At 39.0% G+C, this 25093-nt stretch overlaps 1 protein-coding gene across 1 annotated transcript; it reads left to right on the top strand.

The window, feature by feature from the left end:
- Positions 1 to 43: 43 nt before the first annotated feature.
- On the top strand, positions 44 to 22181 carry GLDC (glycine decarboxylase). The gene is made up of 21 exons (XM_010725642.2): positions 44 to 119; positions 789 to 936; positions 1157 to 1353; positions 2385 to 2481; positions 3425 to 3530; positions 4598 to 4737; positions 5440 to 5520; positions 6043 to 6140; positions 6692 to 6776; positions 7392 to 7433; positions 8371 to 8513; positions 8672 to 8747; positions 12469 to 12594; positions 13439 to 13588; positions 14068 to 14180; positions 14849 to 14990; positions 15993 to 16104; positions 17371 to 17466; positions 19572 to 19744; positions 20468 to 20548; positions 21553 to 22181. The coding sequence occupies exons 2-21, from the start codon at positions 829 to 831 to the stop codon at positions 21694 to 21696; spliced, it is 2310 nt and encodes a 769-aa protein (XP_010723944.2). The 5' UTR covers positions 44 to 119; positions 789 to 828; the 3' UTR covers positions 21697 to 22181.
- The last annotated feature ends 2912 nt before the right edge of the window (positions 22182 to 25093 follow it).

The raw sequence follows: 25093 nt of genomic DNA, 5'->3' as shown, positions 1-25093 counted from the left end.
TTCTTAATGTATGTCTCTTCTTTTATTCCTTTTTTAAACAGGCACAACAAAAGAAGGAAGTTCTATATAGATGCCCGATGCCACCCACAGACTATAGCAGTGGTCCAAACTAGAGCAAAGTAATGTTCTTCTCCATCTTCCACTGTATCTTTTAACTTAAATTGAATCATTTTTTATCTACACCTCTTCATGATATATTTGACACACTTGAACTGTAGGACTATGCTTTCTCAGCAAAATAGAAGCAGAAATCTGTTAGCTTCTGGTGTCGCTTCTAATTTTCCATTCAAATTTAACTGTGAAGTAATTCAAGATGTTTAAAAAGAGACTGAACATATGATAACAAGAAAATATTTATTTTTTTTCCTTAAATTTCTTTGTGCAGATACATGTGTTTGCTTTTTGAATTCAATTTGTTCAGCTCTTTTTAGCTGGGAAATAACTAAGCTGAGATAGTAAAACTTCTCTTTTAGTGAAAATTAATTCCATTCCGAATTTGATGTTTGAAATCACTATCTTTGAAAAATATTACTTCTTTCTGGAAGTTAAACTTGCAGCAAAAGTAGGTTATGAATAGTCTGCTCTTCTCCTCTGCATATTTCTGATGATGATATCATCAGATGCATTTATTCTTTCAGAACTTTCTGAATGTTGTTGGTGCAGAGCAGGATCGATTATATGTATGTTAAAGAAAAGATTCCTTAGTCCACAGAAATATCGTGTGAAGTATCACTTCAAGGCAGGAAATAATTTGAATGTGTTGGATTGTACAAGTTTTTGTTTTCCAGTTATACAGGTGTTATTACTGAGCTCAAATTACCCCATGAGATGGATTTCAGTGGAAAAGATGTCAGTGGAGTATTATTTCAGTATCCAGACACCGAGGGAAAGGTGGAAGACTTTTCTGAACTCATTGAAAGAGCACATCAGAATGGGGTAAAGTAAATGTTGCTTGTCTCATCAGATTTCACTTTGATGCATAAAGCAGCCATAGTGTTTTTGCAGTGTTATGTGAGATACTGTGTAAAGGTTACCATTTGCACGTCAGCGCTGTCTAAATGAAAATAAACTGTTTGAAGGTGTTAGAACCTAGCTCCCATGCAAGCAGCGTTCCTTCCGAAAAGAGGCTGACTGCTTTGTTCACTTCCCTTCTCAGACTCTTGCCTGCTGCGCTACTGACCTTCTGGCTCTCTGTATTCTGAAGCCTCCTGGGGAGTTTGGAGTAGATGTTGTCTTGGGCAGCTCCCAGAGATTTGGCGTGCCACTCTGCTATGGGGGACCCCACGCAGCATTCTTTGCTGTCAAGGAAAACCTAGTGAGAATGATGCCAGGCAGGATGGTGGGCGTTACAAGGTAAAGGCTCCCCTCACCTTTCGTCTCTTCAGGGAAAACCCAAATGAAACATCTTGTGACCAGCTAACCCAGACTTTACAAATAACATCTGACCTGATCATTGTACCAAACATCTTTATTTCTTGAAAACCAGGAGACTAAAGATTAGCTTCAGTTTTTAGGAAGTGAACTTAAAGCATTGCACAGAATGATGCCGTGCCGTGCCCTGCCTATAGTGCTTGCTGCCATGTGGGATGAAGAAATAACCTACACTGCAGAGATAATTAATTATGATGGTGTGAGGCTTTGCAAGCTGATTTATTCTGCCTGTTTGTACTGTAATACCTCTTTCTCTTACACTAAGTCATCAAAAACTTAATTGGGAAGAAGTAGGAAGTACAGTGACTTGAGGGAAGTAGTCTGGCCATTCAAAACCTTACATGTGTACGTATATACATATGTCCCTGTGCATTGCAGGGGAGTTGGACTGGATGACCTTTAAAGGTCCCTTCCAACTCTAGAGTTTCTACGATTCCACATATACAGATTTCTATATATGTGTAGAGTTCATTCTTCTCTTTTTGAGATAGTTGTGAAAGTGTTTGTAAAAGGATGCAGGGCTGGTTCTTAGTTCTCCAGTCTCAACATGCTGGGAAGGGACCCTTTGCAGAATGGATCGACCATAGTCCTTTTAGTTTCTCCATACAGCTTTGTTGTGCAGGTTATTTTTATGTACGAACTCTGCATGCTATTGCTGGACATAAGAAAAGATGCTTTATGGTCAGTGTTCAAAACAAGTACTGGGCTACATTCATTTAAAGCAGGGACACTTTGTGATACCTTAAGGAGAGTACCAGGTTTGGTAGAACATTTTCTATGCACTGTTTCTGGCTGGGCAGACTTGCCACATATGATGTAAGTACAAATCATGAGACCTTAGTCCCTGTCTGATGTTCCCTCTGTGCTTATAGGACAGTCAAGGCTAGTATGCATAGAACTTAGCTTGCTGTCACTTTTAAGTAACAGAAACAGTATTTTCCTGTGTGTGTTAGAGATGCAAATGGAAAGGAAGTTTACCGACTGGCTTTACAAACCCGAGAGCAGCACATCAGGAGGGATAAAGCTACCAGCAACATCTGCACAGCACAGGTGACCCATCTTCTCTGCTTCCATAATGTAACCGTAATGTTGAAGTCATAACACCATAGTATTATGATTTAGCTTTCCTTCTGAGACTTTTTATTGAAAAAGGAAGAACATTGAAATATATTCCCTTGTATTTGTGTTTCAAGTCCTTTGGAAAAATGGGACTATGCTTGAAGAGAGGGTAATAGTATCTATTTCTTTTTAAAACAACTTGAGCTCTGAATGAACCCATGTATCCCTCTGCTTTGCTGAGTAGTGCTGTGTTTATTACAAATGAGACAGATTTTCTTAATAAATTCTGATCGTCCGAAACTTGCAAAATTCAAAGCAAAAATTCTGTTCTGAAATTCAGAGACTACTTAGACATAAATGCAGGTTGACAGTTTGAATATGGGATTTAACACAAAAATACTACATTGCTCCAAAATTCTCTTTAAGTAAAATATTATGATCAAATTTGTAATTACTGTAAAAAGTTATCTTTAGTCTCTGCTAGACAAGTTTATAAAGTTTTCTGTTCCTATTGATATATTGTTCACACTCTTAATGTTTTGCTTTATTTGATAGAATAATTATTATTGTTAAAAGAGCTGATTACTTAGCATTTATGGGATATTCCATAAAAAAATAATAGTAATACTATATATAAAGTTTCTTACAAGTCTAGTTTTACTTATGATTCTTCAGCCTTCTTTGTTGCAGTAATTGAATTTTGATTCATGTTAACTGACAGTTAAATTTCAAAGGGCATTGAGTTCATAGTCAGTACCTGCAGTTTCATAAATACACTTTGTGTCTCCCAGCTTTTATTTTATGGGCAATTACAATAAAAGTATAACATCAGCTGGGGACATGTGGCTCTCCTGATACTAAAGAAACTTTCCACCAAAATAACATGAAGTAATATTTGCAAATAATAACATGCTAAACTGTATTTGGATCTTAGGCTCTCCTGGCTAATATGGCAGCCATGTACGGTGTCTACCATGGATCCGATGGATTAAAGGATATTGCAAGACGGGTACACAATGCTACATTAATCCTGGCGGAAGGTGAATATTAAATGATTGCAGAAGCCCTTCTTAAGACCTTACACCTTCTTAAATAAGAAACTCTTGTGGTTTGCTTGTTTGCTTTGCCAGCTGATGTCTTTTAGCTCTCTCAGATAAAGGAGTATGTTTATAGAAAAGCCATTATCATGACTAATGTTTTTTTTTTCTTTTGTTTTCTTTTGTTAATAAAATCCAAGAATTAGATACGTATGCAAAGTGAGCTTGCAGGTGTTCTATTTTCTTGAGAAACTAGTAGAAATCCTCATAGCGAGTCTCTAGCTGATAATGCTGTTTTCCATCTGCAAGCCCTGTGCTTTTCTTTTTGGACCATTCTGGTTTACACCCAGAAATATGCTAATAACATATCAAAAATAGATAATAAATGAGATTAAAGAAATGGGAACATTTCAATTCAGTTACATGGAGTGTCACACCCAGTACAAACAGTGAAGTCCCAAAGCTAATAGCTGTCTGAAAGAACAGCATTTGCGGTAGTAAATAATGACAGCAGCTGGACTGTGGTGTGGAATTTCTTTTAACTGATGTGACTGTCATTGCTGTCAGGAGGAGCTGTGCAAAGCTGGAATGCTGTGAACTGGAGAGGGACAGTTGCAATTATCCATGAACTCTTATCCACGAACTCTTCCAGCTCAGCTGGAAGACTGCTTGCTGCTTTTGAAAAGCACTAAGCCTTTTAACTTTGTAATAGCAAATTCCATGACAGCTAACACCCATTTGTGTAGGAAAATTTTGCTTTCCAGTCTTGCAATTTTGTCCTTATTTAATTTGTATACTTATTCTTCTGAAGTATGTATTTATAAATCTGTCGGATTTGTCAGAAAGATCTTCTGTAAGATCAGTCTGCATTACTAACTAAACCTGAATGATATACATGCATTTCATGCACAATGGTATTTTGCTATTAAAGTTGGTGATTTCACTGCTCTATACGCAAGGGGAATGTCTGTTCTTATTTTATAGCAGCATTTACTTGCAAGTCTGATGTAGTGTTGCTGTGTAAGCAAGCAGTAGAGCAGATAATAGCATTAACTTAACGTGTTTCATAGGTCTCAGGCGAGCTGGTCATAAACTGCATCATGATCTGTTCTTTGATACCTTGACGGTCACATGTGGATGCTCGGTCAAAGAGGTTTTGGACAGGGCAGCTCTTAGGAAGATAAATGTTCGGATTTACAGTGATGGCAAAGTAAGCAACTTTAAACCTTTCAGAAATTTTATAGCATGACTTTTTCCACTCATAATGTGTTAAAAAGAAGGAAATTAATAATTAATAGAAATTTAATAGAAAAAGTTTCTTGTAATTTGGCCAGATATATCAGTCAATTATAAAGATAGTACAAAGAATGTGCCGAACTTCCAGAAATATGTACTGTGTTTTCGTTTTATGCTTAATATGTTTTCTAATTATTTCATTGTAAATATGCCACTAAGGGCTGTATAGAGAGAATCTAAACTCTGAAATTCACGATAACCCGCAAATTTCAGGCCCCTTGGTACTAAAGACAGATGATAATATAGCCTAGATACTAAGGACTGTGGAAAATTCTTGTTCTTTAAAATGAGATTGGAGAAGCAGTGATCTAGCAAAATAGGAGATTTTCCAGTTTACTTAGAAATATTAGAATTGAAGTCACAAATTTTGCAGCTTGTGATCTGTTCAGTGTGGATGACTTAGAAGGGGAAAGGCGGGAATCAGAAAATTGTACATTAATAAAATTTGTGCATCTGTTAGATAAAACAACGTGACATTTGCATATTGTTGGGTGTAGAGATTTTTGTCTTTTTCTTTTGTCATGTGTGTCTGGAATGTCTTTTTCTTGGCCACAACAAAGAGAGTATACCCGCGAAAATGACAGCTTTGATTAATGAGTGTTGCTTTTGTCCATAGCTTGGAGTGTCACTTGATGAAACTGTAAACGAGAAAGACCTTGATGACATATTATGGATTTTTGGTTGCGAGTCTTCAGCTGTAAGTGGACAACAGAACATGCATTAAATTAATCTGAATGTTTCAGAAATGCAGTGAAAAACAAAATTGTGTTTTCACTTAGTGGTTATCTTTATGGTATCTGTTAAATACTAACAATTTCAGATCCTGTCTTACAGCGAGAGACAGAATAAAACAACAATGATATATTCAATTGGTTACGAAGTTTAGTTCTTTTGGCCAGTCTAGACACACCACATTAACCCATTATTTGCTTTGTGGAGTTGAGGGCATGGAGGTCAGTTATCTTTGTTCCACTGGATTTTTTTTTTGCTTATCATTGGTAATTGGCAGCAATACTTCCAAGATGAGGGGACTACTGAGACTTCTGTGCCAGTTTTACTATAATATTGTTGATAAGCAGTGTTTTTACCAGTGTTTTTACCTGGAGAACTGACAATGGCTTGTGGTATGCTGCTGATTCAAGTTAATTCCTATAGAAAGTGATGATGAAAAGAGAAATGTATTTGAAAGTCTTTGACTTCATGTTTCTTTTTGTCAAAGGAACTAGTTGCTGAGGGAATGGGTGAAGAAACCAAGGGGATCCTTAGCACCTCATTTAAGAGAACTTCCAAATTCTTGACACATCAGGTTTTCAACAGGTTTGTGAAATTGCTGTAAATCTGAGTTTTTAAATGGAAACTGATAGTATTGTCTTTCAAAAGTTGTACTGGGAGGTCCATTGAGGATAGTTTTGTACCTGTAGTCGCAGTCACTTGTTACTCTGAAATAATCAATTTAGTAGCATTTTTAGACACCTTTTAAATTTTAATTGAACAAAGCGTGGTCACAGGTAGAATATATGTTTTCGTCAGTCTGCTTCATTGTACAAGTTATTATTTGAGACCTAATATTGGCAGACTTTCTTGAAATTGTATAGTCAACATTCAGTGATAGCATTTCTCAGCTACCGATAACAGCTGTTTTTCATCCACATTATTCCTAGGAAGCATAAATTAATGACTTGAAATAAGTATCTAATAAAAACTAAAAATTAAAGAAGTGGCCTGTGCTCACACCTGTGTAGTCTTATTTTTTTTATTAATTTTTAAGAATTATTATTATTAAATGCTGTTTCCTTTGTTGGAATACAGATCAGCCTGGTGGTAGGGCTTGTCTTGTTTGCCTTAACATCATGTTTTGTGTCTTACAGCTATCACTCCGAGACAAATATTGTGCGGTACATGAAGAGATTAGAAAACAAAGATATTTCTCTCGTTCACAGCATGATTCCTTTGGTGGGTATTTGCCAACAAGAGAAAAAAATAAAGTTACATGCACACATAGATCATTCTGAAAGTAATGCCTCCTATTTATTTCCATGGAAATTACAACAAATACAAGAGCACAATAACACTGTTCGATAGAGTAAATTTGCAGCTACAAAATACTAATTTTTAGTGTAGGCACCACCACTAGCTATTCACTTATGCCAGTGATGAGTAAGAGCCTGCATGCTGTGCTTGTAAAAATCTGCACCAGTGGAGGTGACTCACTGTTGCTGTTGCCCCTGCTGAAACTCAGTACCCACCACCTCACATCCACTGTTGGTCTCCAGAAGCGTTCAGCAAATGTCAATGAATGTCAGTGGGTGTAATCTTTTCAACCTGAGGAAGTCAGTGACACACCTTCACTTCATCTGCACTTCCATGTCAATCATCATTCTGTCAGAGTGCCCCTCTGCTGCCCTCTGTTGCAACAACAAAATATAACAGGATGTTGGTGGGAAAGTTCAACCTTGACTGCCTTACAACTATCTGCCTCTGACACTGTGAGCCAACATAATAAATAGGAAGCATTACTCTCAGAGCAGATCTCTTAATATATACTAATAAATGGTTTTCCATTTTTAGGGGTCCTGTACAATGAAGCTCAATAGTTCAGCTGAACTTGCGGTAAGTTGCAATAACAGTGTCTTACCTGCAATCCACGTTATGCAGCCAGTGTCAATGAAAACACATTACAAGTACAGAGTGGCATTGGTCTAGGTCTCCATATACGGGGGGAGGAGGAGGTTCAGAATAAGCTAATGGGATTGACTCTGTCTTTTACTATGAAAAAGCTTCAAGAAGTTCAGGAGTGCAGCAAAAGCAGGAAGGTGGCTTTGAAGGCTTAATTTGGAAAAATATATATATATATGTATTTGTAATATATATAATACATATATATGTATTTGGAATTGGGTGTTACATTCATGTTCCCTCACATGGTGTTGCTGTAGCTAACTTCTAGCTGTTTCACAAATCTTACAGTAAAACCTAATTCTTGCCTTTTGACTATTTGCTGCTCCTTAGGGGAGCACTCCTTGTCCTCAGGTAAGGAGTTGGAGTTTCCCTCTATCTTCGTTTCTTTACAGCTGGTATCAGCTTAGCTAGCATTGGGTACTGAATGCTCTTTGATTTTTTGCTCTCTCTCCTTGTTGCTACTTGCTTGCTAGGTTTCTTTTCTCCCCTTTCTCTCAGTCATTTCTGTACCTTGTTCCTTCTTTTATTTTTGTCTTTTATATTAAAATTGAAATTAACAGAAGTTTATGAAGCAGATTGTTAGGCACTGTTCCTTGAGTCATCTCTTTTTGCCCTGTGATCTCAGCTGCACATAAGCACAAGTAACTAAAAGGAAGCGAGGATTTTAAACATCTCCTGAATATTAAAAAATGTTTTTGAGAATCATCCTTCACAGAGGCTGGGAACTTACGTTGACATGCAAGAAACGTTTGGTCTTTATTTGAGCAAGGGCAGCTTATCTTCTTTAGAGAATTTAACAACAAAACAGAGTTGTCTTCAGAATTTTTTTTTACAGCACTTGAGGATTTTGTTTGTTTGTTTTTTTAAGCCGATTTCATGGAAAGAATTTGCCAGCATCCACCCTTTTGTGCCTTTGGATCAAGCTCAGGGGTATCAGCAGCTTTTTAAGGATTTAGAGAAGGACCTGTGTGAGATTACTGGCTATGACAAAATCTCCTTCCAACCGAACAGGTAGGAGTTTTTTTTCTAAACATTTGCTCCTTCACATGGACTCCAAAAACTTATTCATGAGGAAAATGTGTAAGACAAAACTGGCAGAAAGCTCCTGCAGAGTGGTAGTCCATTCTGGTTCATGTTTTTTCTTACCAGCCTTTGTTCTTCTCTTGCAGTGGAGCCCAAGGAGAGTACGCAGGTTTGGCTGCAATCAAAGCTTATTTAAATGCAAAAGGAGAACGCCATAGAAGTGTAAGTGTCAACTCTTGTCTGGGGAAGAACTGGGAGTGGGAAGTGGAGATGGGAGATTTGGTTTGGAAGTTAGGGCTCACCCATGACTAGGTTCAGTGTCCTTGTCTCTGACAAGCCTTTTGTTATTCATTGCTTTCCTCACAGATCATGTGTACTGTATTAAAAGTATTAATTCACTGTATAAGCAGTGGTAGTGAGGAGAAGTTTTGTCAGTGGTCTGGATCCATTTTGAGTCTGTCTGGGATGGGGTTGGCTTTGTTCACAGCAGGCCATATGGTGCTGTGCTCTGCATATGTAGCTGGTAAAGCACTAATGGTAACCATTTTTTTTGTCTACTGCATGCAGAGTGTCAGGCTTCTCTTTCCCATTCTGCCCTGCACCCCATCCTCAAGTGAGTAGGCTGGGTGGGCAAGAAGCTGGGAGGTGACACAGCCAGAACAGCTGACTGAGACTGAACTAACCATAGGGGTATTCCATGCCATGTAATGTCATACTCCACAATCAAAGCTCAGGAAAAGAAGGGTGAAAGGGACAAGTTCATGGTTACGGAATTTATTTTTCCAAACAACCATTAAACATGCTGAGGCCCTGCTTTCCAGGAGGTGACTAAATACGTGCCTGCTAATGGGAAGTAGTGAAGGAATTCCACTTCTTGGTTTGGCTGTGCACACAGCTTTTGTTTTCCCTATTTAAATTATCATTATCTCAGTCCATTTATCTTCTCACCTTACCTCTATTTTCTCCTTGTCCCACGGGAGAGGGGAATGAGTGAGCAGCTGTGTGGGTGTTTGACTGTTGGCCAGGCCAACCCACCCCTGTCCTTTTTGGTGTCCAACGTGGAGCTAAGGTAATTACAGTTTTGATCTGAGCATGCCAATCTGTTTATTGGAAGGCTCCCTATTCTGGTCACAGAGCTTGTTGCTTTATTGTGTATCTGAGCTCAGGGCTTTTAAATGGCTGCTTTCAGACCTTGCAGTTTGCTATGCTGCCTATCACTTCATTTTGCTGTGACCGGGAACATTCTGATAAAAGCAATGGCCATGTGTCTGGGCTGACATATGTCCCTGGAATGACGCTGTCCTGTTCTGTGTGGGCTACCTTGTGGAGACGAGGATTACTCCTCGCTTTTCTCCTCAGCTGTTGATCTGTCCAGCTTTCTTGCATGAGCTCTTGAGTTTTTTGTACATCCTTACATCAGATGTTTGATTTTTATTATTTAACATCTTTGGCTTGTTACTGTGTGTGTGGAACCTGTTTTGGTGCTGGCATAAGAGTGAAGAACTTCTTGTTGAGGTGACAGAAAAATGTGCCCCCAAGAAGTTGAACCCTGTGAGTCAGGGGATGGGAGGATTTGGGGCTTGTACCTGGTGCTGCTGACACCTCTGATAACTTGGTATTGTATGCCCAAATGAGCTTGTGGTCCCAGCTCCCAGCAGCTCATATTGTTTTGTGCCTATCCAGCCTCCATGTAGTTCTGTCAGAGCAGGCCATGGCGTCTGACAGCACCACATTTGAGACAAGGACCCATTCACAGGAATCACCTATATCAAGGCTCATCCAGTTCTTGACTATTTAAACTGCTTCAAATAAGTTTCTATAAAATATGTGAAATAGCCTTTCTTCTCAAGCTCCACAAGGTTCTGGATGAGTAATGGAAAACAGTTTTCAATCTTATAATCTTCAGTTGGTAATGCTAGAGTCAGAAGTCTTAATTTTTATTCTCTTCAGTACTATTTACCTAAAACTTTGACCTCAAGGAATCACTTCTGAGTTATACCATTGAAGCCTGATAAAAGAGAGTTCTTGTAAACCTGAGTGGTGATACAGCTGTAGGTAACCCCAAAGACTAGTTCTTGCTAGACACCATGTTTAATAGTTTTTTTTAGTTCTAACTCTATTTTAAAGAGAAAACACCTAGAGATTAACTGTGCAGGTACAGCTGTTGCCTGCAGAATTTATTCAACCTTTGTGGTGATGCTTTTGTTTAACTGTAACTAACTGATGGTTCTGTTTTCTCTGTTTCACACTGGATGGCTACTATGTATGCGATGCAAAGAAAGCCTTGTATAGACATTTAAAGTTAAAGTAGTAGTGAAAAGGGAAAGATTGAATGGCAGGGCTCCTGCTGGTAGGCAGCCTGATCTCTGTTCTAGACGCATGAAGAGGCAACAGAAGAAGGTCTGAAGTGTTTAAGGTTAAAGTCACTGCTATGAGACTTCACTACTACTACAGTGTTCAATACATGACACTATAGCATCACTACTTTCTATGAATTAGCATCTGTCCTTGTAAATGTCAAGTTCAGATCTGTTTCATTTCACACCCATTTCTTTCCATACATTGACCATATTATAGAAAGTAGGGGTGTTCTCACTGGCTTCTTCTGCAAAACATACATAGTGTGTACTAAGAGATTAGTTGGGTTTTTTTGTTCGTTTGTTTTTTATTGTTTTGCTTTCTTATTTGTTTTGCAATTTAGGAAAGTAAACTGAAGCAGCTGATCAAGCTTCTTGCAGTCAGCCTCGTTTGGATCTGCTGCCCTCTTCTGGAAAAAAGACCAACAAACTTACATTCAATTACAGCTCACAGCATTTGTTTGCTTTGTAGTCTAATCAGTAACTTCTGAATCCTGCAGCTGCAGATACAACGCAGCAGGACTGGGTAGCACTTAACATTACCATTTAAAATTACCATGAACGTGTCACAGTGGATGTGTCACCAGTGGAGCCATGATCTTTGTATTTCTTTCAGCACAGCTGCACAGTGAAACACTGTTATTTCAGTGCAAAAAGAGCGAATATCCATCTGCTGAGACTGAGCGCTTAGTAGCTTGAAATAGCTTTTGAAGTAATCAGCATTTGTCTTAGCATCTCCATGGAGCATGAGATAGAGGTCACAATGCAGTTTTTCATGAAATCATCCAAACAAACAAACAAAAACCCAACCAACAACCTTGCTGTTAGTTATTTAATACAGCAAATTTTGAGTAACTTAATGAGCTTTGTTAAATTAATCTTCTCAAGGGAATCATAAGAGACAAATATTTTAATATAGCCACTTAATAGAAGCAAAGAACTTACTTAAAAAAAAAAAAGGTAATATTTATTGACTTTAGAATGGATGGAGTTCCTAATAAGTGTCTGGGAACTCCAGATCCCTGTTTCCTAATTGTCACTGATAAGAGCCAGTATTTACATAAGTAGAAGCCCTTCCTTTTCTCTTTGTCTCTCTCTCTCTCTCTTTTTTTTTTTTAACTGAGCTGTATAGAGGCTGTAAGTAACTTCCTGAAACTTGTTAGTTATAATAAAAGAAATGGCAATAGAATAGAGAAGGAAATGCTTAAGTCAGTTGGGATGTAGCGGAAGGTTAGAATCAGGTAGTTTTTCCTGTCAGGTCACTATACTCAGCACCAGACTGGAAAATAAATAAATAAATAAATAAATAAAAAGTCTCTGAAATAATGTTCTGGAAACACAGTCCTAAATATGATTTATAGAACAAAGGAAAATGTTTTTCTAATGGGTATTTTGATGCTTCTGCCTGATTTCTCCAAAGAAAACTAAGTTTCAGTGTTTGATGCAAGTAGTAGTTTACCAGTAAACATTTCCTTTGTCTCCCTTTTAAGAACTGTGATAATGAATTTGTGCTGAGTATGAACCATAATATTCAAAGACTTGTATAACTGGCTGTACTATAAAGCTTGCTTCTTTTTCCTTCCAAGGTTTGCCTTATTCCTAGATCTGCTCATGGTACAAATCCAGCAAGTGCACAAATGGCAGGAATGAAGATTCAGCCAATTGAAGTGGACAAAAATGGGAGCATTGATATCTCCCATTTAAAAGCAATGGTGAGTATTTTATCAGCTTTAATGTTCAAGGCAGGAGCACTCCTTCTCAACAGGTAATAGTTTTGGCAGACAAATTGGATACTCATTTGAGGGAAAATAGGGCATAAAATAGTGAATATGTACTTGAAAAGAATAAGTATTTCTTTCATTTCTTCTCATTCAGATACAAGCCATGTGACTTATGAGATTTCATTTAATTTGAGGATCTTTTGTGCAGGAGTGGCTAAGTGAGTCTCAGCGGGCTCTTTTACAGCAAAACTTTCCCATCTGCATTTAGTATTTGAAATGAAAGGAGCATGTTTGTGAGGCTGCGACCTTTCAGACTGCACTGTAGCCTTCACTTAGTTAAATTCAAGACTACCTCTGCTGGGGAGGGTGTTGCTAGGCAACTTTTTTCACTTTTTTGAGTAGATTTGCCGCAGGTGAGTCCTGGGAATTCAAGGGATTAGCAGGACACATTTCTAAAAATACATATTTGAGCAGCTTTTTATGATAGTAATAGATCTGTACTGCTGAAAGCAAAGGTATAACCTGTGGATGACGTTACCTTGAAGAGTGCTTCACTCCTGGTTTGTTTAAAGGTCTCAGAAGTGTCTGCTTTTTGTCTTCTCATACCACGCTTCTGCAATTTAAAGTTCTGATCTATCAAGAAAACACTCTTTCTGCACAGCATTCTGCTGGTAAATACGAGAGCTGGTATTTTTTCTTACTGTAAGTGACTTAGGCTGATAGTCTCACTTCTCATGTGTAAAACACTTGATGACATAAGCTGAGTAGAGGTCTTGTCTTGAAGGAGCTTTGTGAGCCTCAGTGACCTTTTCCTCTGTCTCCTCCCTGCCTCCAGGTGGACAAGCACAAAGAGAACTTGGCAGCCATCATGATCACGTACCCTTCTACCAATGGTGTGTTTGAAGAGGAGATTGCAGATGTGTGCGATCTAATTCACAAACATGGAGGCCAGGTTTACCTGGATGGAGCAAATATGAATGCCCAGGTATATGGTCTCCTAGGCAGATATAATACAATTGAGTCTGTAGTTTCTCTGGGAAAAAAAGTATCCTGGCAGTATTCAGTTCAGACTATAACTTCATTACAAGATGGTGCAGGGCTCAGGGGAGGTGGTGAGGATTCCTTGAATAGTATTAGGAGTTAGTTGCTGGTATAGCTTTTGTTTATGTAAGTTTGCTTTGAAATACCAGATGATCACTGTGGTCCTTTTCAACCCAGGCCATTCTATGATTCAATGAAAATGACTTAGCTTGCCTAATCTTTGTCAGAGGCATTCTTTAAACATGAATGAGAATTCCTAAAGCAAAAAACTCACAGCGTTTGCATCAGTACTTGATTGTGATGTATCATGTTAAAGGAAAATGGGAAAATGTGTAACATCTCTTACAGTGTAATTTTCTTGAGGGTAGTAAAAGGTCTTTCAGTGCCAGGAGATCAGTTCACATGTAAGTATTCACTTCACAGGTGGGTCTGTGTCGTCCTGGAGATTATGGCTCTGATGTCTCTCACTTAAACCTTCATAAAACCTTTTGCATTCCCCATGGAGGAGGAGGACCTGGAATGGGACCAATTGGAGTGTAAATATATTTTAATAAGTTTTTTTAAGGAATTTGTTTTAAGGAAAATAAATCCAGATAGCAAACAAACAAAATCCCTTAATGAATCCTGATTGATAGTTCCCTTAAGTATTGAGCTATTCATGTGAGAAGTATATTGCTGTTTGTAAACTTTTGTCTTTCTCCTGGATGATCATATCATAGAATCATGTGCTAATTTGTTGAGTGATGAGGCTCACAGATATTTGCAAACCCTGACTGCATGTTGGCCCTTAGTATGTATGGCAGATCCTGCTCAGCAGTCTGGTTTTTGAATAAATACAAAACTCATCTGTGGGCTTTGAGGACTAATATTGTATACAGTCCACCGAAATGGTAGATGAAAATCTTGATTCTAGTATAATCTAGTCTACAGACTAGTTTTATTGTTAAAAATTATATCTTGTTCCTTTAAAATATTATTTTGATTTGGATAGCTGCATGAGTATCTTCTGATGGTCTGTAAAATGAATGCCATCCTACATTGCCACCAATTAGGCTACTACATTTTCTGCTGAAGAAGACACTGACCAGACCTCCTAGTGGACTGTGTTTGGAAGGAATGTGAAGAGAATCTACTGCTGAAAATGTTCAGGAATGGTAACACAGCAACACATATTTAAGTTCTAAAGTCAATCTTTTTATTTTAGGAAGAAACATTTGGCTCCCTACTTGCCTACCCATCCTGTCATCAAAATTCAGACGGATAAGGATGCTTGTCCTTTGGGTACTGTCAGTGCTGCACCTTGGGGTTCCAGTGCCATACTGCCCATTTCCTGGGTGTATATCAAGGTTTGTAGACTTTTTTTTTAAGGCGTATCAGCTGAAGGGCTGTTTCTCTTTCAGCAAACCTGAGTACCACTATCACTGAAATCACATAGACAGTTTAAGTGCAGTACTTCACATGCTGTTTGCACAGACTGCAGTGCACCCATGGCATAGCCAGAGATTTTAAAAATCCTTTGAATCTCCTTGTTTTCAAGTAGAAATGCCTATTGCCATCTGTTACAATTATTAATATGGCAGGATGACAGTAGTGTTGTACCTATACAGCCTGCTTCATTCTTTTGACTCTTGTCAGTAATAATTCTTGAGACAAGTGGACTTGTGGACAAGAGAGCACAATCAGGCTGCTGTTAGGCTTGTCCCTCTGCTGTCTCTGATATTAAATTTTTATTTAAAAAACTAGTTGGAAACTACTTATTTTCCCAGTTGTCCCATCTAAAGAGAGAACTGCAAGGGCTGCTTTGGCATTCTCCCTGTCAGCCTAACTCAAAGTCAAACACTAATTCCAGCCCTTTCCTCTGGCAGTGCCTTACCAGAGAATTAAGTATGCAATTGTATTCAATTGACTCTAATCTTTTTTAATGCACAGTTTCATCTGTGATATGACACCAAAGCAATGTCTGTTCAGGCAGCAGAGTCCGCTTTTCAGGCAGCTCTGTGGGTGCTCTTTGCCTGAAGATGCAGGCAGTGGCAGGGGCACAGGCAGAGATAGAAGCCACTTGAAGAAATTCATCAGTTCTGCTCTCTTCATTTCAAAGCTGCTCCATTTCTGGAGTTGAGTTATTCACCTGTTTACTTTCCACACATACTCTTAGGCACACAGCATTCTAACAAGCCACATCTTTCATGTGCTTTCCTGTGAGTCCAGTGTGGAAACCTGCAGTAGCAGTGTGCTGCTGTAAATGAGCCACATGTGTTCCCACTCTGTCATATTTGTTGGGATAAGCACATGCTTATCTTGCTTGAGAATGTTTTTATGTCTGTTTCTTCATGTTGTTCCTCTTTCAGACAATGGGAGCAAAAGGTCTTAAACATGCTTCTGAGATTGCTATATTAAATGCAAACTACATGGCAAAGAGGCTAGAGAAGCACTACAAAATCCTTTTCAGAGGAGTAAGAGGCAAGTAGTGGGCAATTTGATTTCCTCTACAAAGCTTTTTTCAAAATGTTTTATGTAAAAGTTGGCTTGCAGTATGGCTCTTACGTAATGCTATGTGGCAGCTGAATCTCAGTCTTCTCCTGGTTCCGTACACAAGGAGAGGAATAGCCTGCTACAGTTTCTGTGGAGGTACCACAGTGGGAACAGAGAAATAGCTGGAGGCAGAAGTAAAAATGCTTTTTTTTTGTAGTTAGATAAAATGATGGCAGCAGATGGAGTAAACCTTGGAAAATCCAACTGTTCTCCTTGAAGTCTAATAGTAAATTAATGACGCATTAGAAAAAAAGAAGCAACAATGTCAGGCCTCCAAACCTGTCCTAACCTCTCTATATCCCACATAACAATGTAAGAACTTTTCATCATAAACTTTCCCTTACACACAGTCCTCTGAGAAAAAAAAAATAAAAAAAATTCTATCCTCATTTTGTTTCCCTATTCTGTTTTATAAGGAGGATGAGAATCTCTTTGACAATGGGAAACACCAGCTACATTTCAGTTCCCTGATGCAACTCTTCTGTCCTGTAAGAGTAGGGAATAAGAGAGGACACAATTACCTGTCTGTTACACTAGACCATCATAACTATAATAAAATGCAGTTTTGCTTGTTAAAGCCCAATGGCACCAGAGAAAACCTGAGTACAGTTTGTATGCAGTTGAAAATACGTTTATTGAATTTAAGAGTACAAACTGACTAAACCTGCGGGTTGCATTTTAGGAGAATATATAATTTCCTCACGGAAGTAAATAAAATTTTGAAATTTTGAAGGATTCACTAAAGAAATGGAACATAGTTCTTCAGAATCATGGCTTGAGATAACTTTGGTCTTTAGCCTATCTGTAACAACAGATTTGAGCTTTTCTCTGATGTAATGTTAAATCAGTTTTCTTATATGTGGCTAATTTGAAAAAGTCCGTTATCCAAATGATGTTGGGCTACAGACAAATCCATTTACTTTTCACAGAGCTTACAAATGATATGAGCTATTTTGACTACCCTCTCCTATACATCTTGGAAAACGAGGCCTCTTAAACTGGTCTTGGAGGACCAGTGTTCAAATGCTAGGTTGTGTAGCTTTTACCTGGTAATTTCTCTGGATAGAGAATTTGACAAAGCAAATATTTTTTAATTTGTTTTTTTATCATATTCTACACAAAACCAATGAGGATAGACTGCTCAATGGATTGCGTTATTCTCCCAACAAGTAAACCACATTGTTTTCCTTACAGGTTACGTAGCCCATGAATTTATTTTGGATACAAGACCTTTCAAAAAAACAGCAAATGTTGAAGCTGTGGATCTTGCTAAGCGACTTCAGGATTATGGTTAGTCAAATGTCTTTTAAACGGCAGCCTAAATAAGAAATTCACAAATCTTTTCTAAACGGTTCCCAAAACATTCTAGTCTCGTGCTTATGGATGATGAATCTGCCTTGATCATCTCATCATTTTTCCACATGCTCATTAAGCTCATTAGAGAGCTTTTGTATCCATGAAGTTGTTATAACTACTGAAGAATCTGCTGCTACTTCCCCGCCTTTGTAAACTGCCCTCCCAATTTACAATTACATGACTGGTTGGGCACTCCAAGGCTGTTTTTGGTACACTTGTTCTGAAGAATGTTATCTGCAGCCTGAAGGCTGTGTTTAGCAGCAGTACAGGAAAAAAAAATGGTAACAAACAACCTTCTATTCTTTTCTTCATCTCCTACTGCACAAATCTTTATTCATCTTGCATTGGCATATTATAGGAGGGTGTAGGGACCAAACACTGAAATCAGCAGCAGGGAATGGAAATAAATCTGAATGGTGGGGCTGTTCAGCCCGGAGAAGAGAAAGCTTTGAGGTGAACAAATAACAGCCTTTCGGTATGTAAAGGGGAGCTGCAGGAAGGAAGGGACAGACTCTTTAGGAGGGACTGTGGTGACAGAATAAGGGGAAATGGTTTCAAGCATAAAGAGGGTACATTTAGGTTGGATATAAGGAAAAAGTCTTTTACAATGAGAGTGTGAGGCACTGGAACAAGTTGCCCAGAGATGTGCTTGCTGCCCCATCCCTGGAGACTTTGAAGGCCAGACTGAACCAGGCCCTGGGCAATCTGATCTAGCTGTGGACATCCCTGTTCATTGTAGGGGAGTTAGACTACATGACCTTTAACGATCCCTTCCAACTCTAATGAACCTATGATTCTACAGGCCAGTCAGTCTCACGTCTGTGCCTGAAACAACCATGGAGCATTTCTTCCTGAAGGCCCTATTAAGACACATGGAAAATAAAGATGAGGTTCACGAAGGGCAAGTCATGCCTGACAAACTTAGTGGCCTTTTATAATGGGGTTACAACATCAGTGGATAAAGGAAGAGCTACTGATGTCATCTACCTGGACTTGTGTAAAATGTTTGACATTGTCCTGCATACCATCCTAGTTGCCAAATGGAGAAAGATGGATTTGGTGGATGGACCACTCGCTGGATAAAGAATTGGCTGGATGGTTGCACTCTGAGTGTTGTGATCAATGACTCAATGTCCAAGTGGAGACTGGAGATGAGTGGCATTCCTTGGGGATCAGTGCTGGGATCATCTTTGTAGTGGACATATGCACAGTGGGATCGAGTTGTCAGCAAGTTTGCAGGCGCCACGAAGCTGAGTGGTGCAGTTGACATGCCAGAAGAAAGGGATGCTATCCAGAGGGATCTGGACGGGCGTGAGAGGTGGGCCCATTCCAACCTCATGAAGTTTAAGTTTGGAGGCAGGAGCAGCTCCTCTACAAGACAGGCTGAGAGAGCTGGGGCTCTTCAGCCTGGAGAAGAGAAGGCTCCGAAGAGACCTTGTAGTGGCCTTCCAGTACCTAAGGCTAGGGAGGGACTTTTTATAAGGGCATGTAGGGACAGTGTGAGAGGAAATGGTTTTAAACTGGAAGAGGGTAGATTTAGACTAGATATCAGGGAGAAACTGTTTACTGTGAGAGCGATGAGACACTGGAACAGGTTGCAGAGAGAGGCTGTGGATACCCCCTCCCTGGTAGCTCTGAAGACAGGCTGGATGCGGCTTTGAGCAACCTGGTCCAGTGGGAGGTGTCCCTGCCTACTGCAGGGGAATTGGAACTAAATGATCTTAAGGGTCCCCTCCAACACAAAATATTCTGTGATACTATTGAAAAATAATGTATTGAGCTAAAAACTAATAGAGCAAAAAGTGCAGATTTTAAGATCATTTCATTATTGGTGTGTAACTTTAAACCCTCTTGTAAATAACACAATAAAATTGTCTTTTGATTTAGAAGAACTAAGATACTTTAAAATCTGTCTGTACGCTACCAATCCATGCGTTTGCTCCTGTAAAGATTAAAGAAAGGGCTGAATTTTGAGTCCATTGCTAGCTGGTGCATGTGTTGGCTTATGACCCGTTGTCAGTGACTGATTCTGTTTTCAGGTTTTCATGCTCCAACCATGTCCTGGCCAGTGGCAGGGACTCTCATGATTGAACCAACAGAGTCTGAAGACAAGGCAGAGCTGGACAGGTTTTGTGATGCAATGATCAGTATTCGACAGGAAATTGCTGAAATAGAGGAGGGCAGGATGGATGCCCAGGTTAACCCTCTGAAGGTAAGATGACAAGTAAGAGCAAGTTGCCAGCTCCAGCTTAACTCTTGAGACTTACTTGAGCCCATTTGAGCCCCTTTTCTGGTCTTTCAGTACTCCAGAAAATAGCTGTGTGGCAGTGAAGTAGCACGGGATGACAGATTAACGTCTTGAAATTCTTTAGAAACCTTGAAAGTTCTCAAAACCTGGAATTCTGACTTTTTAAAGTAAAAGCTCAAACTTTGCAGACACAGTAGAGAAAGTTACTGAAGGAAGCATATGATCTCTAGTTTTGGAGACCATCTTAAATTAGTGAAGGAGTGGTGCTTACTTATTTATTTGATTTAAGAAAGGAAGTGAAATGACCTTAAAGCTAACAGTTAAATGAAGACCACATGAGTTACGTAAGCAACTATGGCACAATACTGCTACAGGCTCAAGTTCTGGTTAACTGTTGTGAGGCTGCATTGAATCTTTAAATACTGAGGGAAAGTAGTGAAAAGCTGGAAGCACATTCACATCTCGGGTGATGTTGGACAAAATGGAATGAATCTAGATACTGGCTGGCTTCCTGTTTTAGATCCACTCCTTTTTTTTTTTTCCCCTGAGATATATTGTGTCTCAAGGAGATACCAGACAGTAATCTGAATTATTTTTATGTAATAATGTGAATCTTAAGGAAGATTCTCACTGATATGTTGAATTGAATCCAGTAATTTCATGTCATACACGCCTTTCTGCTTGCAGATGTCACCACATACTCTGAACTGTGTCACTTCTTCAAAGTGGGATCGCCCTTATTCCCGAGAAGTGGCAGCATTCCCACTGGTGAGTAAACGATGGAATGTTAGTGATGTGGTAATGTATGAATTTGCTTTCTGCCTTGTGGTTTTCTGGTTTATTGCAGAAGAACTAGTCTGGTAGGAATAAACACTTCAAAGAAATTGTTGCCATTACACTGTTTGTGTGAGCTCTACAGCAGTTCTATAAGTTTTCTTTTTCAAGACAAGAAAAAAGATCTTTTAAAAAGTCTCTAGACACGAAGGAAACGTGAACTTGGATTTGTAATGTCAGCACTTGGATATTCATTATTCTTGGTGGAAGCGAGTTACAGCTTGAGTCCCTTCAATTCAGACGTTGCACCAGAGCCTCTGAAAACAGAGACCACATTTAATGTTCAGCACTCTGCTATGAGGAGCTTAGAGGAGGGTTTGATGAGATGGAAAAGCAGCATGGGGTGGCAGACACCAATACGAGTCAGCTACAGAGGACAGACTGGGGTGCAATGTATCTGATTTCTTGAAAGCACTGTGTAAAACTTTTTCCACAACCTTATTAGTTAGCTAAATGCATGTAACTTTTGTCACCTGAAACTGAACTGCACCTACTTTACCTCTGCATTATTGCCATGTACTGTTTCAAAGAAGAATAATTTAACTGCACTTAGGAAGTTTACCACGTTATTATATATATTTTTTAATATAAATTATTACTGCATTGAACAGCGCAGATCTTGATAGTCTTTCACTTTTCTTTCATTTCTGTCCATTAGCCACTAATTCAAGAGATCACAGTTTTTGTTTATTTCATGACTGCTTCTTTGCAAGCTCAGGTCAGAGGATAGAGATGCACTTTTTTGAGAATCTAAATTTTCCTTTAACTAACTGCCATTTTTGTTATACATACTTGTTGACTTTATGGGATTGAAAATGCAGGAGATTTGATTTCACACTCCAACGTTGGTTGTTCTTGAAACTTCAGGTGTCTGTTAGATTTACACAGTTGCTTAGTACAACAATTAAGATAATGTCTTTTTTTATTTCTGCATTTAGCCTTTTGTGAAGCCTGAAAGCAAGTTTTGGCCCACAATTGCTCGCATTGATGACATATATGGAGACCAACATCTGGTTTGTACCTGCCCACCAATGGAAGCCTATGAATCTCCCTTCTCTGAGCAGAAGAGAGCTTCTTCATAACACTGTTTCCAGCTTGAGTTTCTGAGTCAATCAGGATGGCCTTTTCCTCCCAGACCTGATAGGGGATTTATATACTGTGTATATTTTGGATAATCACCACATTCGTTAATTGAATCACCACTCAGTCAAAATGTAAATACAATCAGTATAGTAGGTGTGAACAAAACGTGTTTGTTCCACAGCAGCTGACGTTGAAGTTGCCTCGATTCAGCATTTTCTCTGCTTTGTGCTGAAGCTTTAACTGTTAACTCCCAGTTTGTGATGTGGTATACAAAATACGGTTACAGAAATTAGAGAAGGTGCAGATGTGTAAAGCTATAGTAATAAATATTAACCGGAGGACTAATTGTTTATATTTTGTAAAAACAGATGAAGTAGATTGTTTAATTTACTTCATGTACTACTGGTCGCATTGCTAATATTAATATTTTGTGCTGTTTTTATCTACCAATGTTAGTATTCTAATAAAGTTGGACAGAATTTAAGTATCATATCCTTTTGAATTTTAACTCTTAAGCTGGTTTTGTATGAACTGAGGCTTCTGAGATTGAAGTTCTGATTTGTCAGAACTGCCACAGCAGTAACAGATTCTACATGAAGCAAAATGCTGGCAGAGATTGAGATAAATCTGTCATTTTCAATGATTAGTTTTACTGAGTGGTAACAAACTTACCTTCTGTCTGTACCACATCACTTCTTCCTTGTAGTTCCCATGTAATCTTCTCCTCTTATTCCTGAGAAAACGTGAGACAACTTCTCTAGTACACTGTGCTTAGTTTGAGTTAAATCTTGTCTAACAAAGTATTCTCCTTACATCACTTCTCAAATATCTTGTTCTGGATTTTGGTTTTGGTGTACTTAGCTTGCTTTGCTTTGTAAGTCTTACACTCTGTGTAAACATTATTCAAAACTTGAGCTCCAGCCATCCATGATTACTGATGGTGCACTCTGTAACCAGTATCCTGTGGGTATGCACAATGCCATATTCAATTAAGTAGCATGAACTAAATGTTAAAGAACGTCATCTTCTAATCTGTTCCAAGTCATATTTTATGAAACCTAGCTCTCTAGTTACACTGACAGACAGTGCACTTGACACCAAAGAAGTGCATCCTGGCTTGTGTTAGGAATTGTGTGGTGAGCAGGACTAGGGAAGTAATCCTGCATTTTTAACTCAGCACTGGTGAGGCCTCACCTCGAGTACTGTGTTCAGTTTTGGGCACTTCACTACAGAAGGATATTGAGGTGCTGGAGCCGGTCCAAAGAAGGGCAGTAAGGCTTGTGAAGGGCTTGGAGAATATGCCCTACGAGACTGAAGTAACTAAGGCTGTTTAGTCTGGGGAAAAGGAGGCTGAGGGGAGACTTTACTCTTTCAATATCTGACAGGTGCTTACAGCAAGAGTGGGATTGATCTCTTCTCACTGGTGACATGACAAGGCAAAATGGCCTCAAGTTGCACCAGGGTAAATTTAGGTTGGATATCAGGAAACACTTCTTTACAGAAAGGGTTGTTAAGCAATGGAATAGGCTCCCCAGGGTGGTAGCTGAGTCACCATCCCTGGATGTGTTTAAATCTGTATGGATGTGGTGCTCAGGGACTTGACTTAGCAGAGGGTTGTTAGTTAGGGTAGCATGGTTAGGTTGTAGTTGGACTTAATGATCTTGAAGGTCTCTTCCAACCTGAGCGGTTCTATGATTTGGAGTAATGTAGGAGTTGGTCTGTGCAGGTTGAGTTGTGTTTGACTCAAGTGGTCTCCCAAGCAGTGACAGCCTCATATGGCCATGTGAAGCAGGATTTGGTGAATCAGGAAGCAGGTAACACCCAAGAAAGCTCTACAACCAGGAACTACACAACCTCTTCATGAAGGTGTACACGCAGTCATTACCAGGGGTTCTCGCTGAAGGGACACAAACAAGGATAGTGCTAACAGCAGCACCTCAAGTATTGCACTTCTGGGTCTCTTCTGTTTTGGCTTTGCAACCTTTACATTACTTTCCAAAGGACTTTCATGTGGAATTAGTTAACCAGAAAAACTGAACAACAGATGATAGGAATGGCTTCCATTAAAGGAAGAATGGGCCAGGTTGATCTGCACATAGGTCCCAAAACATCTATGTATGGAGAGAAAATTAGAATTTTCTAATGTAGAATCTATTACTGAAAAGATATTCTTCAGGCTACTGATGTAACACTGGGGAATGGGGAGAGATATGAAACACCAAAACAGTGCCATAAGCACCACTTGCAGTGTGAGGAAGGGACAGGCATTCTGACCTACCAAGCTAACTCCACAAAGCCTTCCCTTTACCAACTACTTTGGTAAAAAGGCACTTTCATGGTGCCAGATGGTGTCTGATAAAGGGATTACAATTTTTTTTTTTTACACATTTGTATCAAGTGATGAAATCCCCGCTGTTGTCTTTCAACTGACAAATCTTAGCTGATGGTAAATTAGCAGTAAAATCAATAACAATGAAGTAATTAATAGAAGTCAGAAATAACCACATTTCCTAGAAGACAACATTTACTAATTGTTCTGCATTAAAAATAAGTTTTTATAAGATAAACCTTGGAAACATAAATCCGAACTACTCATTTGAAAATAACCATTCACATAACAAATACTAAAAATGCTACCAACATTCATGTTAGGCTGGGGTATGAATTAAAAATCAAGTGTTCTATGCACACTTGTAAGAGATTTCTCTCTCCAAATTGTGCATAGCTACTACACATATAATCCTCAATTGGTAAAAGCTATTGAACAGAATAAAAGCATCTTTGCTTGCTGCAAAAATGCATACCATCCTTACAGAGGTTGAATTACATCTGTTTCCCCATAAAATGCTGAGTTACCACTTCGTAAAACACAGAATTCAACAGGATGTAAGACTGTTTATAGCTCTTATAAAGCATATGCTTAATACTAATTCACCTACTGAACAAAGAATCTTCATTCTAATAAGCACAGAAAAAGCCAAACTGCTCAACAACACCTGTGCACTTGATATTTGTTACATTATGAGAGATACTACCAACATTTGGTATGCTAATGGCCTCCTGAGGAGAAATGGGGGTAGGGTAAGGAGAGAGAGAAGTTCATTGGAATGATGTGAGTAGGCCACTAAACTGACTTTGGCCACGAAAAAGCCAAACAGCACCAACATCTGAGTGAGTGGTTAGTTACGAATGACTAGAGGGCAGTACCCAACTGCACCAGGCTGCGGGCAGAGCGGCCTTACTGCTCTCTGGCACATGAAGTGCAATCCAGCACCAGCCTTCCTTCAGGCAGATGCTCAGCAGAGACCAGAGCAGCTCTATGACAGCTGCTACTGTACAGAGTATAGATGTTGGGTTGTTCTTTTCTTAACATTTTTTTTTTTTAAATCAATAATA

The sequence above is a fragment of the Meleagris gallopavo genome, chromosome Z, assembly GCF_000146605.3.
Source record: "Meleagris gallopavo isolate NT-WF06-2002-E0010 breed Aviagen turkey brand Nicholas breeding stock chromosome Z, Turkey_5.1, whole genome shotgun sequence".
Lineage (NCBI taxonomy): Eukaryota > Metazoa > Chordata > Aves > Galliformes > Phasianidae > Meleagris > Meleagris gallopavo.
The sequence above is the reverse complement of the archived record's forward strand: the minus strand, read 5'-3'. Positions and strand labels throughout refer to the sequence as shown.

What these genes read in the sequence shown, in the direction of transcription:
- GLDC (XM_010725642.2), top strand. Translation starts at nt 829, where the DNA reads ATGGATTTCAGTGGAAAAGATGTCAGTGGAGTATTATTTCAGTATCCA. An exon ending in TTGGTTGCGAGTCTTCAGCT is followed by an intron (nt 5,521 to 6,042) that starts GTAAGTGGACAA and finishes TTTTTGTCAAAG; the next exon opens with GAACTAGTTGCTGAGGGAAT. An exon ending in CCTTTTCAGAGGAGTAAGAG is followed by an intron (nt 16,105 to 17,370) that starts GCAAGTAGTGGG and finishes TTTTCCTTACAG; the next exon opens with GTTACGTAGCCCATGAATTT.